This window comes from Panthera pardus, unplaced genomic scaffold, assembly GCF_024362965.1.
Source record: "Panthera pardus isolate Hobbes unplaced genomic scaffold, ASM2436296v1 HiC_scaffold_8, whole genome shotgun sequence".
Taxonomy (NCBI): domain Eukaryota; kingdom Metazoa; phylum Chordata; class Mammalia; order Carnivora; family Felidae; genus Panthera; species Panthera pardus.
The window spans coordinates 57,083,750-57,098,597 of NW_026527013.1; the positions used below are offsets into that span (position 1 = coordinate 57,083,750).

The window sequence follows — 14,848 nt, forward strand, 5'->3', positions numbered from 1 at the left end:
AATACGACTACCATATGATCTAGTAATTCCACTACTGGGTATTTACTCAAAGAAAATGAAAACACTAATTTGAAAAGATACATGCACATCTATGTTGACTGCAGCAGTATTTACAATAGCCAAGATGGGGAAACAGCCCAAGTGTCCATCAACTGATTAATGGATAAGGAGATGTGGTATATATGTACAATGGGATATTACTCAGCCATGAAAAAAGAATGAGATCTTGCCATTTGCAATAACATGGATGGGGTTAGAGAATATAATGCTAAGTACAGTAAGTCAGAGAAAGACGAATACCATATGATTTCTCTTATATGTAGAGTCTAAAAATAAAGCAAATGAACAAACAAACAAAAAACAAATAGACTCTTAAAAACAGAAAACAAACTGGTAGTTTCCAGAGGGGATGTGAGTGGAGGGATGGGTGAAATAGATAAAAGGGATTAGGAGGTACAAATGTCCAATTATAAAATACATAAGCCACAGAGATTCAAATTACGACATGGGGAATATAGTCAATAATATTGTAATAATGTTTTTTGGTGACAGATGGTGACTACACTTACTAACCGTATGCCAATTATACTTCAATAATAAAATTTAAAGAAGCTAGAAAGAAGAGAAAAAGTTTTAAAAGATGATAAAAGATAAAAAGCTGAAGTTAATTAGAAAACAGACCAGAGAAAAAGCAGATTGATGAATCCAAGAACTGGTTCTTTGGAAAAAACCAAAAACCTGAACACAAATGGGAAAACAACTTCTTTGCTGGTTCTCATAATATCCACTTGCAAAGCTCACAAACTTCTTTCTGAACTTTTCTCTCCCTGGAGATTGGGGGGAGGGAGGTGCTTCACACAGACCGTGGGCGGACAAGTTCAAGTCATACCTTGGATGTCAGTGTTTTAAGCCTTCTTGGTGGCTGTGGAGGGAGGGAGATTTTCCTTAGCGCCCAGCCTTCAAGGTGAACTCCGGGGCCAAGGTAAAGGTGACAACACCTAAGAGCGTTCCTTTTCACTTTCAGGAACGATGGGTACCTGACGGCTGGGAGTGAACGCTTCTGACCTGGTTCAGCCCCCAACCCGGCACCTCTTACGCAACCTGCCCGGGATCCCAGGAGAGCAGGTACAGGAACTGGTCATCTGCCCTGTATCCCCTGTGGTGACTGGACAGCCCAGGTGGGGCAAAGGCCTGGGACCCCTGACCCGGGGAGGAGAGAGTGCCCACCTGGATCAGGCTGCGCTCCTGGCCTCTGTTCTTTAGCGCCATGGCGTTCCGCCACCGCAGATACTTCTCCTGGTGGGCTTGGATCTCATAACCGAGGTCGGATTTCTGAGCTCGGAAGTCCTCGAGATTGGGGGCGGGAGGAGTTGGCAAGACCAACAATTTTCCATCTGTGAGGCCTTCTTGCGAAATGGGCAGCCCCAGCTCTTGGCTCAAGTCTTTGACCATGGCGGAGGATGGCAGCAGGTCTCCTGTGATCACCTCCCTGAGTTTGCTGCTGTGATAGCAGATGCAGTAGATCCTGAAACGCAGAGGGCCCCCCCGCCACAACACAGCCTCGTCTAACCTTTCAAGATGGGCGAAAGCGGCCCCATTTCACAACACCAAAGGAAGCTCAGAGGTTGGCCAGCTGGTCCCAGATCACAGACCTCATACGTGCAGTTTAGACTCCACTCGGACGAGCCCACAAAACGCAATGCCCCCTTTCCGCTCTCCTCCCAGGCCCCAGAAGTTAAGGGCTTTCCACAGTCCACTCTGATTATTTTTCTGCTACCGTGGCCTTATTCCACGCCTGTCACCAACCTGCGCCCCATCAGGGTATAGCCCCAACCAGCTAGCTGGTCAGGGGTGTGGATCTCAGAGCTCCTGCCGCAGGAGGAAGGCAGTACACACACAGCCTCGTGTCTCCGCAAAGCTCAGGACTGAGCGGCCACCACCCACACCCCCCCTCCCACGTCCCCTGCCCTGAGACTCCTCCTCGCTGCCCTCTCCGGGGGGGGGGGGGGGGGGCGGTGCACCTTGGGCACTTGGCTGACGCTGATGTTCTACAACATACACATAGCAGCTGTTACTTGCTGCTGTCTCTGACACTCCCAAGGTCCACCGCAAGGGGGCATGCCTGAGGATGGCGGGCTCTGCCTCTCACCCGCTGAGCTCTCTGGCCACCATGGGACCTTGCAGATGGGAATAAAGCCACGATGGGGACAGCTGCCCAGGATGCAGCCAGCACTTCATAAATAGCGGTTTTCTTCCCTTTCCCTAACACCCACCCACCCCCACTACTTCCTGTCACCAGCAGGGCAGGACAGGGCAGGGTCCAGCCTCCTCTGACTGACTGCCAAAGCTCTGGACACCCCCATATCCCAGCACCTCCCCACCATGAGCCTGAGGCCCACTGCACACACGACCCTTCCTGAGTTGCAGCTTCGGCCTACTGTTTCAGGGCTACCCTGCCTAGCCCCTCAGGCAGACCCGCGCATGGAGAAGTGGGAAATAATAGGACTAAGTCCTCTTTCTCCGCTTCCGGGCTCTCTCCCTTCCTCTCTCTTGCCTCTGCCCTCTCCTTCATTAATACGTTCAATCAGCTGGGCGCCACGTCTCGGCCACGGCTGTTGCTGCTTTTAAAGGTGTAAAGAGACAGTCGGTACCCCTGCCCCAGACGGCAGTGAGAGGACTTGTCCACCTGATGAATGCCTGCTCACTGACATTCAAGGTCAGCCTTTCCTGACCTCCCGAAAGAACCAGCCACGGTCCTTCGCTGCCCCCACGAAGCCCGGCACAGGCTGGCCAGGGTCCCAGGAACCCCACCGCACTATGCTTTCTCCGTCTCTGCTTCCAAACTGGGTGTGCCTCGTTCGGCCCCACTGCTACCGGGCAGTGGCTGTTCCCTACGTGAAGGGAGGAGGTCCTCCTGGAGCACGAGCCGTGCTCAACCCAGCAGGAGGAGCACACAGCTTCCCAGGGTTGAGCACAGATTAAGGCATGCCCTGTTTAAGATCTAGATCTTTGGAGGATGCCTTTCTGACGGTGGCTTTCTGGACAGGCCGCTGGGGAAGAAGCCAACAAAAGCAAACATCCAGTTGGTAGAGACAACTGCTGCAGGCCTGGTGGATGTGGTTCTGGTCCTCATCACTCACTGGGAAAAGGGGTTTTAACCCCCCCCCCCCCTCACTGCTCACGCTATTCTAGGCTATTCCCCAAGAGCAGCAGAGAGCTTCATGTGACCCGTGTTCAAGTCAACCGCCCTCCCTTCCCCAGTGCGATTCCAAAACCCCCTCGGTGGGGGGGCATGACAGAAGCTCGGGGTCCCTCAGAACCGTGCTACACTCCTGGTTCGACTCCTTTGGGCATGAAGAGTATCAACAACTGCCCCTGGAGGGGCCCCCCCACGAGGCCCCGGCGCCCACCCCGAGGGAGGGGACCTTCATCTCCGTGGCAGCCCGGCACACCTGGTCAGGGCCTGGAAGGTCTTCTCTGGAACGGTGTTGCGGACGTAGAGCACCGAGTGCTTCATGAGCTGCGACAGCGGCTTGAAGAGGTGCACTTGGTACAGGACGGTCTCCAGGTCTGCGTACAGGCGGTGGCGAAACAGTAACGTGGAGTTGTAGAGCACCTTGCATTTCCCGTGTTCTGCTTTGGTGTTTCTGCAAGGAGCCCGCAGGGCGGGGTTTTACCAGCACCGCTCTGCAGGCCCCCAGAATGCTCCGCGGTTTTGCCCTTTGGCAAGAGCCTTTTCCTTTTCTTTTCACTTGTTTAAAAACACACAAGCATAGGGGCGCCTGGGTGGCTCAGTCGGTTGAGCATCCGCCTTCGGCTCAGGTCATGATCTCACAGCTCATGAGTTCGAGCCCCGTGTCAGACTCTGTGCTGACGGCTCAGAGCCTAGATCCTACTTCAGATTCTATACCTCCCTCTCTCTTTCTCCGTCCCTTCTCTGCTCATGCTCTGTCTCTCTCTCAAAAATAAATAAACATTAAGAGGTACAAACTTCTAGTTATAAAATAAATAAGTCACAGGGATGTAATGTGCAGCACAGGGAATAGAGTCTATAATATTTAATAACTTTGTACGGTTACAGATGGTAATCCGATCTACCATGGTGATCATTTTGCAGTGCATACAAACATCAAATCACTGTCCTGTACACCTGGAACTAATATAATAGTGTAAGTCAATTATAATTCAATTAAAAAGAAAAGAAGACTTGGGGCGCCTGGGTGGCTCAGTCGGTTAAGCGGCCGACTTCGGCTCAGGTCATGATCTCGCGGTCCGTGAGTTCGAGCCCCGCGTCGGGCTCTGTGCTGACAGCTCAGAGCCTGGAGCCTGTTTCAGATTCTGTGTCTCCCTCTCTCTCTGACCCTCCCCCGTTCATGCTCTGTCTCTGTCTCAAAAATAAATAAACGTTAAAAAAAAAAATTTTTTTTAAAAAAAGACTTATGTCCACGTAAAAACCTGTACGTCATTGTTCACGGCAGCTTCGTATGTAAAAGTCCAAAACTGGGAATAACCAAAAGGTCTCTCAATAAATGGATGGTTTAACTGTGGTACATCCATTTCATGAAATACTAATCAGCAACAAAGAGGAATGAGCTATTGACATACACAAAAGCTCGCATGGACCTGTCACAATCTATACTGAGTGGAGAAAACCCAATCTCCTAAGGTCATACACTGTATGATTCCATTAATATGCAAGATTATACACAGACGAAAAAATTAAGGAAGTGGAAAACAGGACGGAGAAAGAGGGTGGAACTTCATTAGCGTAGTGGTCTTACAAATTTGTATTTGACCAACTGGCACAGACAACACACACAGTGTATTGGTATCAGCGTCCTGGTTTAGATATTGTACTGTACTTAGGTAAGATGTAACCACTGTGGGGAAAGGGTATGTGAGATCTCTGCGACATTCTTTAAACTTCCTGTGAATCTATAAGTATCTCAAAATAAAAAGTTGAGGGGCGCCTGGGTGGCTCAGTCGGTTGAGCATCCGACTTTGGCTCAGGTCACCATCTCGTGGTTTGTGAGTTCGAGCTCCACGTCAAGCTCTGTACTGACGGCTCGGAGCCTGGAGCCCATTTCAGATTCTGTGTCTCCCTCTGTCTCTCTGCCGCTCCCCTACTCGTGCACTCTCTCTTTCTCAGAAATAACCATTAAAAAATGTTTCAGAAAGTTGAAAATGTACACAGATTTTTAATCCAGCTGGAATTGATATGTGTGAATGGTTCGATGTAGGAAATTATTTTCCTTTTTTCTTCTGGATAAACAATTATCCCAACACCATTTTTTGAAAACATTTTCTCCTTTCCTCAGTTGTTTTTTTTTTTTTTTTTTGCCTACTAGAGGTACTTTTCTTTTTTATTTATAACGTTTATTTATTTTGAGAAAGAGAGAGAACATGAGCAGAGGAAGGGCAGAGAGAATCCCAAGCAGGCTCTACACTGTCTGCGCAAAGCCCAACACGGGGTTTGAACTCACAAACTGTGAAATCATGGCCTGAGCCGAAACCAAGAGTTGGTCACTTAACCCAACTGAGCCACCCAGGCGCCCCCCAGAGGTATTTTTCAATTGAGATTTAATTCACACTCCATACAATTCATTCGTTTAATGTGTATACTTCAATCGTTTTTATTCATGAACCATGAGATTATGATCTGAGCAAGAGTCAGATGCTTAACCAACTAAGCCACCCAGGTGCCCCCCTAATGGCTATTATAATCTTGTTATAAAGTTATATACTGTTTAGCATGGATATATAGTCTCATTTACCTTGGGCATTTACCTCGGAGTGGGGCTGCTAGGTCAAATAGTAACTCTTTTGAGGAACTGCCAGACTATTTTCCAAAGTGACTACACCATCTAATTCACCTAATTCTTACCAGCAGTGAATAACAATTCTGATTTCTCCACATCCTTGTCAACACTTGCTATAATCTGACGTTTTAATTCTAGCCAGACTAGTGGGTGTAAAGTGATATTGCGTTATGTAAATTCACACTTTTAATGCATTTAAAATTCATTCCCACTGATTTTTCAATCTGCATATGTCATATGTCAAGTTACCACTTACATGTAGGTCTCTTTTTGGATTTTCTATTACATCTCATACATCTGCTTGTCTATCCCTGAACCAATACATGATCTTAATCACTGTGGTTTTATCATGAGTCCCGATATCTAGTAAAGTTCTCCCATCTTGTTCTTATTCAAGAATGTATTTTTTGCAGGCTGATGTAAATTCATAAATCAGCTTTTCAAGTTCCATACTTTTGAAAAAGTGGCATTTTTAAATTGATATTGCATTGAATCTATATATCCAATTTGGGGATAACTGACACCTCTACATTATTATGTGTTCAAATCCATGAACATGGTATGTCTCTTCGCTTATTTAGGTTTTCTTTAAAGTGTCTAAAAGTTCCATAGTATTCATGATAGAGGTCTTCCACTCCTTTATGTTGAATTTATTCATGCAAATTTCATATTTTTATGATACTTAAAAGTATTAACTTTTTTAAAAATGACTTTTGTATGTAGATAGTATTCAGACATTCAATAGATTTTTACATTAACTTTTATATCCAGAAACCTCTAAACTATCTCCTCTGAAAACATTTTTATATATTTGGAATTTCTTGTACATATTTAAGTTTACTGACATAGTTTACAATGCTTATTTCAATCTCTGCAACATCTATCAATCATTTTCATCCTTTCTTCTTTTCTAATGTAAGTATTTAAGTCTATAAAGTTTCCTCTAAATAACACTTTAACATTACCCCACAAATTTAGATATTATACTCTTTTCATTAGTGTTCAATTCAACAATGTCTAAATTATATTACAATTTCTCTTTTGACTCATGGGTTACTTGGAAGTATTTGCTAATTTCCAAGCATGTAAAATTTTTTCTTGGTTAGTAATTTATTTGTAGTTTAATTTAACTGGGGTCCATGAACATACTTTATATCATTTCTCCTACTGGGAAAAAACTGTTCATTGAGATACAAGATCATACCATACCCCCCAACTTAGCCAAACTACAAAATTTGAGGTCATAGTCCCCAAAACTACCCTGATTTCTGATACCAACTGAAGTTCAGGGGGTTCCTAATACCACCCCCAGGCTCACCGATTATTCAACTTATTGAAAGCTGTTATACTCACAAAGCTTATTACAAGGAAAGGATACAGATTAAAATCAGCCAGAGGAAGAGACACAGGGCAGGGTACAGGATGGTTCCAAACACCAAGATTCCATTGCTCTTTCCTCATGGAGTCAGGATGTATCACCCTTATGACACTGATGGGACAATATGCAGAGAGAAGTTCCCCCAAGCCCTAGTGTGTAGAGTTCTTATTTGGGCTCCATTACAGGGACATGACCAATTTACTGCTTGATTGCCCACATAGCAATTTCAGTCTCTAGACCAACCAACACTGCAAGACCAAAGCCCCAATCCTAACTCACACTGTTGGTCTATCTGGCATGGTCAGCCTCTATCCTATGATTGTCAGGTGAGGCTGGTCCCATTCTAAGATCTAGTGCAGTCAGCCCCCATCCTAAACAAAGGCACTTATATATGGTATGACATATGTCACCTCCCAGAAGCCAAGGAAGGGCAAAGGCCAGACCTTTTAGGCAAGGCCAGATTCTTCACCGCACACTGTAAGTCTGCCCTTTTTAATTGTAACAATTCAATGGTTTTGAGTATATTAACAATGTTGTGCGATCGCAAACATTAATTCTAGAAAATTTTCATCACCCCAAAAAGAAACTGTACCCATTATCGGTCACTCCCCACTTCTCCCTCATCCCTCCCCTGAGACCTTGGGAACCACTAATCTTCTGTCTCTGTGGATTTGACTATTCTAGGTATTTCGCATAAACAGAATCATTCAACATGTGGCCTTTTATGCCCAGCTTCTTTTACTTGGTATGTTTTCAAGCTTCATCCATGTTGAAGTACGTGGATCAGTACTTCTTTCCTTTTTCATGGCTGAACATTATTCATGTGTATGGATATATCACATCTTGTTCATTGGTTGCAGCACATTTGGCTTGTTTCCGCTTTGTGACTATTATAAATAATGATGCTGTGAACATTCCTGTACAAGTTTTTGCGTGGACCTATGTTTTCAGTTCTCTTGGGCAGGTAACTAGACATATTGCCAGCTTCTCCACAGTGCCTCTTGGCCCACTAGCACATTAAGACAGGTCCCCGCAGGGCCGCTCTTCCCTCCTGGGTGGATGCACTCAACCTCAGGACTACCTGCTATTGTCATCATCTGGGTCCTGGGGCATCTGAACTCCAAAGACAGAGAGAGGGTGTTCCCAGACTAAAACAGGGAGGTCCTTTTAACCCGAACTAGGATACATGCAAATAATAAAAGGAAAAGAGAATTGTCAGGAAACCAAAACTAAAGAATGGAAGGACCATAAGGGGCCACCTGCTCTAGCCCCAAATCAGACACTTGAATTGCCTCTCCAATATCCCCACTGAGCAGTCATCAGGTGCTCCTGGAGGCCATCAGGGAAGGGAAACCCTCTGCACCTGAGGCAGTTTTCCCAGCCCCAAAATAATCAGAAAGGTCTTCCTTGGGGTGAGTTGAAATCTATTTCCCTGTAGTGTCCATCTTATGGCCATAAAGAACATTCTTCTCCCTGTTAGCCAAGTAGGCCCCTCAGAAGTATGAAGGCAGACCCATTTTCCTCAACCATCCTCTCTTCTAGATGCCCCTAAAGTCTTTTCTTCATCCAAAGGCAAGCAACTGCTTCTGTGATCAAGGCCAAGTACAGAGCCCTGTAAAGTGCTTTACAATAAACCCCAAGAGGAGCTGAATCAGCATATCCTTCTCACAGATGAACATACTGAACCTGATCCTGGCTTCAAAAGATTTCCCCACTCACTCAGCATCCAGACATGATGACTTTTACATGAAACACAAAACCACCCACTCACCGGCTTTGATGGCTATCCCACAGCCGCTTCAAGCCTTGGTCAGCCAAACCTTCCAGAATGAGAAGATGGATCTTCCCATCCAGCAGGTGGAAGCCAGTGAGCACATCCAGGTCCTGCCTTTCCTGGATCCTCATGTGCATCTTAAAGGCAGACAGAATCTGCTGGATGTTCCCAGCAGAGTAGGCGTCCAGATCAAGGGCCTTGGCATTGATCATGGAGATGTCCTGCAGCAGGCTGGAGAGGAGGGAGATCTTTCTGGAGTCAAACACGAAAATGATGCGGCCAAACAGGGTGCCTGTAAGTTCAGGGTCAGGGGCTTCGGCGCTGGCCCGCAGTGGCACTGCAATGTCCACCCGCAGCTTGAGCTGGGAGTTGGCTTCGAGGTAGTTGCCCATGGGCACTGAGCTGTGCTGAAAGCCATCTGTGGGGACCCGAAACCCCACAACCTTCCTGCTCCTGCCATCTCGGCCATGATGTGTGGGCTTGGGCTCACACCTGTGGATGGGGACAACCAAGTTCAAGTACTTGTGGCCAAGGAGAAGGTCGGCAAAACTGACCTTGGCAACCCCATAAGGGTCCCATATCTTGTTTTGGGATTCAAAGGGGTTGTTCTCTGTCTCTTCCGGAGAGATGAGGGCCTGGAGGTTGAGGTGTGAATCCAAGGGGTCATCCCCAAACAGGATGGGCTTCCAGGAATACTCTTCTAACTTGCGGTCCCTGTCGTGAACCTCCACAATCATGGGGGGCCCCTCCAGGTATTCCCTCAGGTCACTGGGCTGCATTGGCCCAAGAAAGATGACATTGATGTCCTGGAAGTAGATGTGTACTCCATGGGGCTTCCCCTCCGTCTTGTGAACTGGAGTCTTAAAGAACTTGTACTTGCAGTACACGGGGGTGCACAGCCTCTAGGAGAGAGCGAGGTGACGACAGATCACCAGGATGCAGTGGCAGTCACCCTGCCTCCTCTTTAAAGGAAGAATCCCACACGGGCTCAAATCCTAATGTCGCATTTGTCACCTGCAGCCCCTGTGGCCTGGATTTCCTCATCCACAAATACTGATGAAAAGCCTGCTCTGCCAGGTAATCCCTGGGATTAGGTGATATATGTGAAAGATGGTGGCTGACACAAGACAAGGGCTTAATAAGTATTAAGTCACTATTTCCTCCTCCCAAACTGAGTGTCATGATGACAGTCCACGTGCATTTTGCACACCTGTATTTTTACTTCCAAGCCCAGGGCTAGGTGCAGAAAAGGCGGAGGTAAGTGGTTTTTAGAAAAGGTAATCCATATTTCCCAGACATCCATCTGGAGGGCTGGCATGGGCTCACCTTCAGCATATCACTAGGTATTCAAGGAGAAAGATACAAGGTGAGGAAAGGCTCAGAGGTTTGGGGCTTAAGAGGGCATGGAGAATGAGATGGAAAGGAGGAACAGAAAACAGGGAATCTTGCAACTTTTAACCTTGGGGCTAAGATTTTATTATCAAAAGTTATCCCTTATGCAAGTTTATGATCTGAATTCATACTCCAAGTGTACTACTTATTTTACACAGAAACTGAAAATTACTTTTAAATAATCCTGGGCTGGTATGCTCCCAGGTACCTGGGAGAAGCAATCAAGAAACCTAGAGAAATCCACATTCAACCTTGGCCTCAAAGAACCCCCACAGATAAAGTCCAATTAAATGTGAGCTCATAGTAAAAAATCACAAAATAACTAAGGTAAAAGGTACTACTAGCAAAATTGGTTGCACAAAGGCATAAGATATTAGAACGATCAGATACATATAAACTAAATATATTTGGTTATGTGTATAAAAAGGAATATCAAGGTCAAATCTATTGTATTTCAATTTACTGGTGATGAATAAAGATATCACCTAGAATACCATAAAAACATAAAATGCCTAGAAAGAAATGCAATAAAAGATGTGTAAGACCTGTACACACTGAAAACTACAAACTATTGCAGAAAGAAATTAAAGAAAATCTAAATAGAGAAATACACAGTTTTCATGGTCAGAAAAATGCAATTAATTCTAGATGAATCATAGACCTAAATACAAAAGCTGAAATCTTACATCTTCTAGAAGAAGACATAGGAGAGAATCTTCATGAACAAAGGATAAGATCTCTTTGACAGGACACAAAAAAGCACTAGTTATAACAGCCAGAGCTAATAAAATTGACTTTGTCAAATAAAGCCGAGTCCTCAACTGGCATAAAATATGGGCAATACCTAAACATCTGATAAAGGACTTGTATGCAGACTATAAAAAGAACATCTATAAAACAATAATAAAAAAGAAAAATTAAAACTGGTCAAGATGAACTTTAAAATTTGGTTAAATGGAGTAAGCACATCCGCCATGTATCTCCCAGTGAATGCAACCAAAAACTGTAGACAGAATGCATGGAGCTGCTGTCAGAGGTCTCTGGAAAGTAAAAGGTAATGGGCAGATTGCAGAAAGAGAACAAACTCAAAGTACAACCAATCTAGCTGTGAGTTTCCTGGATTTTATCTTCCTCCTGTATGTCACAGACTGGATTCAAAAGGAAGCCTGAATCCCAGAATTGTGCACCAGGCATTGACTGTCAGAGCTCTAAGAGAAGCCCTTTCTTTCTGTTCTAAAGAATGGGAGGAGGGACTCCCCCCCCTCCCCCGCCACTACAGGATACAAAGAGTAGAGGTTGGGGAGGATCTCCTGTTGTTTTTCTCTCCCGGCTCTGCCCTCATTCAAGTTCAAGTTCCAACACTGCAATCTGATGGCAGTGGCAGCAACTGGGCAGGCACTGAAAAATCTTTTGTTTGTTTTTTTGAAGGTTTTAAGTAATAAATACACCCAACGTGGAGCTCAAACTTACAACCCTGAGATCAAGAGTCGCATGCTCTACCAACTGACCCAGCCAACCACCCCAAAGGCACCTAAAAATCCGAAAGAGGGAAATCCTCTTTGACCAAAGTAACTGTGATACGAAGTGTGTGGCACACCCTCGCTATTGTTTTTACTCTACATGTCTTCCCACCACCTATTCTCAGAAGCAGTCCAAGTCCCAGGAAAGGCATGTTAGAGTGGAAACACTAAAGATACACCTTTCAAGCCAGCAGACCAGGAAGAGGATTCCTTAGGAACTGGAGAGTGTAGATAGGAGGAAAATCAAGAAAAGGATTCCATAAAGCTATGTGTAAACTTGGGCTTATACCTGAACTATGCATGTGTGGATCTGGCCTTAAGCAGCATACCAGGGGTTCTGAGAACTGAACTATAGAGAGACCACTGCACAGGTCTCAGACTAGCCCCTGAGTAGTGCACATGCAGCACAGGCTTAAATATCACTACAAAATCTTTGAATACTGAATTGGCCTTAAAACCACAGCTACAGAAGGTAAACTGGAAATTACACCTTCACCCTAACTGTGGTTATTATCTAATAAAACAAAGAAATCAACATTCTCCATAGGATTTAAAAAGACTCAGGGGCTCATAACATAGTATTTAAAATGTCTAAGATATAATCCAAAATTACTGGACATACAAAGAACTAGGAATGTTGACCAATTATCAGGGGGAGAGACAACCAACAAATGCCAGCTCTGAGATGACATGAATACTGGAGTTATCAGATGAAAACTTTAAGACCACAATTATAATCATTCTCCAACAAGTAACTGCAAACATTTTTGAAACAAATGGAAGGTAACCAGTCTCAGCAAATAGAAACAATAACAAAGAACCAAAGGGAAATTTTAGAACTAAAAAATATAACTGAAATTAAATATTTGCTGGATGGCCCAAAGAACAAAATGGAGATGGCAGAGGAACAAGTATGTGACCTTGAGGATAGATCAATAGAAAGTATGCAACCTGAACACATAGAGAAAGAAAGACTGAAAATTAAAAGTAAACTGAGCCTCAAGGACCTGTGGGACAATATGAAAAGGTCTCACATTTGTATCATCAGAGCTCTAGGAGAAGAGAAGAAACTTGTATAAAAGATATCTGAGGAGGCTGGGAAGATGGCAGAGTAGGAGGACCCTAAGCACACACCTCTTCCCACAGATACAACGAGATAACGCTCACATCAGTGTAAATAACCCAGAAAATGATCTGAAGACTAACAGAACAACTCCATAACTAAAGGTAGAGAAGAGGTCACATCAAAGAAGGTGGGAAGGGAAAAGACATGGTTTGGGAAAGAGACGAACTGTGTCCGTATGTGGTGGGGAAGGAGCCAATGTTGCAGAGAAGGCCAAAAAATAGACTTTCACACCAGGGAGCCCACAAAGGGAAGACGAATCCGCATAACATGTGGTATTGAAAGAAAGAGGGGCTGAGTTTTGTGAGTGAGACTTAAAGCCTAGATTTTAGAAATCAGTAGGTTCAGCCCTGGGAGAGCCCAGAAGACATTAGAAAGTAGAGTTCTCACCCTTAAAGAGACAGCATGACAAACAACCCAGGCAGACACAGCCTAGAAGCAGCAGTTTGAAAAATGCCAGGGGTGGTGGGGGTAGAGAAGAGGGAGAGTGATTCACTCATCAAAATCATGGCCCAGAGAGGCAGGGATAACAGGGAAACCTCTCCAGGAACAAAGGAGCTGGCAGATGCCATTTCCCTCCCCTACCCCCAGCAAAAACATACGGCCACCTGCGGGAACTAGTGCATCACTGACACTCACTACCTAACTGGCTTACACCAAGGTCTCCCCCACTCCACAAACTTTGGTAGACCTACCCTTCCCAGTCATGCTTGTCTCAGTCCCCACACTGCAGGGTCCCTCTCCCAGAAAACGGGCACAAACTGCACCAACACCTCATCTCCCGACCTGCATATTTTATGGGACCTTAGTTCTAGCAGGAGCAGCTGTGCTGGCAGGTCTCATTTCACAAGCAGACCAGTGCACACCTTATTAAAATGCACCCCACCCCTGCTGGGAGCCAAACACTGCCCACAACAGGCAAAGACAGCCTCTGCAGGCAACTGGACTGAAAAAAAGGGAGGGTGCCAGGACTCAACAGCAGGATATAAACAACACACATAGGAGGAACTCCCTGAAGCGCCAGGTCCCAGGGAACAGGGGACACTGCAGAGCCACTATAGGACTTTTTCTTCTTAAGACCATTACCTTCAAGAGCAGGAGAAGTAGCTGACTTTCCTAACACAGAGAAACAGTCACAGAGAGTTAGACAAAATGAGGAGACAGAGAAAGATATCCCAAATGAAAGAACAGGACCAAACCATAGCAAGAGACATAAGCAAATGGATAGAAGTAATATGCCTGATAGAGAATTTAAAGTAATGATCGTAAAGATGCTCACTGGAGAAAATAGTGGAGGACTTCAGTGAGATCCTTAACAAAGAGATAAAAAAAGAATCAATCAGAGATGAAGAACAAAATAAGTGACATTTAAAATATATTTGATGGAATAAATAGGAAGCTAGATGAAGCAGAGGAATGATTTAATAACCTGGAAGACAGTAAAGTAACCAAGATGAGCAAATGAGACAACAAAAATTATGCAAACTGAGAATAGTGTTAGGAAACTCAGCAACTCCATCAAGCATAATAACTTTCATATTATAGGGATCTCAGAAGGGGGCGCCTGGGTGCTCAGTCAATTAAGCATCTGACTCTTGATTTTGGCTCAAGTCATGATCTCACTGTCATGAGATAGAGCCCCATGTCAGTCTCGGTGCTGGGCATGGAGCCTGCTTAAGATTCTCTTTCTCCCTCTCTCTCTCTCTCTGCCCCTCCCCAACACGTGCTCTCTCAAAAACAAACAAGCAAAATTTTTAATAAAATATAAGGATCCCAAAAGAAGAGAGAGAAAAGAGATCAGAAAGTTTATTTGAAGGGGGGCCTGGGTGGCTCTGGCGGTTA

The 14,848-nt window shown here is 45.0% G+C and overlaps 1 protein-coding gene across 5 annotated transcripts in view; it reads right to left on the minus strand.

Moving 5' to 3' along the window:
* The window catches only part of CFAP92 (cilia and flagella associated protein 92 (putative)), a 72,023-nt gene that overhangs the window by 22,850 nt on the left and 34,325 nt on the right, over nucleotides 1-14,848 (minus strand). For 3 of the 5 annotated variants that reach the window (XM_053897741.1, XM_053897740.1, XM_019430952.2), the window contains 3 exons: nucleotides 8,969-9,873; nucleotides 3,453-3,647; nucleotides 1,228-1,525 (listed from right to left, as the gene is read on the minus strand). In XM_053897741.1, the coding sequence (XP_053753716.1) occupies nucleotides 1,228-1,525; nucleotides 3,453-3,647; nucleotides 8,969-9,873 (1,398 nt within the window). Of the gene's footprint in view, nucleotides 1-1,227; nucleotides 1,526-3,452; nucleotides 3,648-8,968; nucleotides 9,874-14,848 lie in introns of those variants that run through there. The other 2 variants (XM_053897742.1, XM_053897743.1) reach the window with 2 other exon arrangements.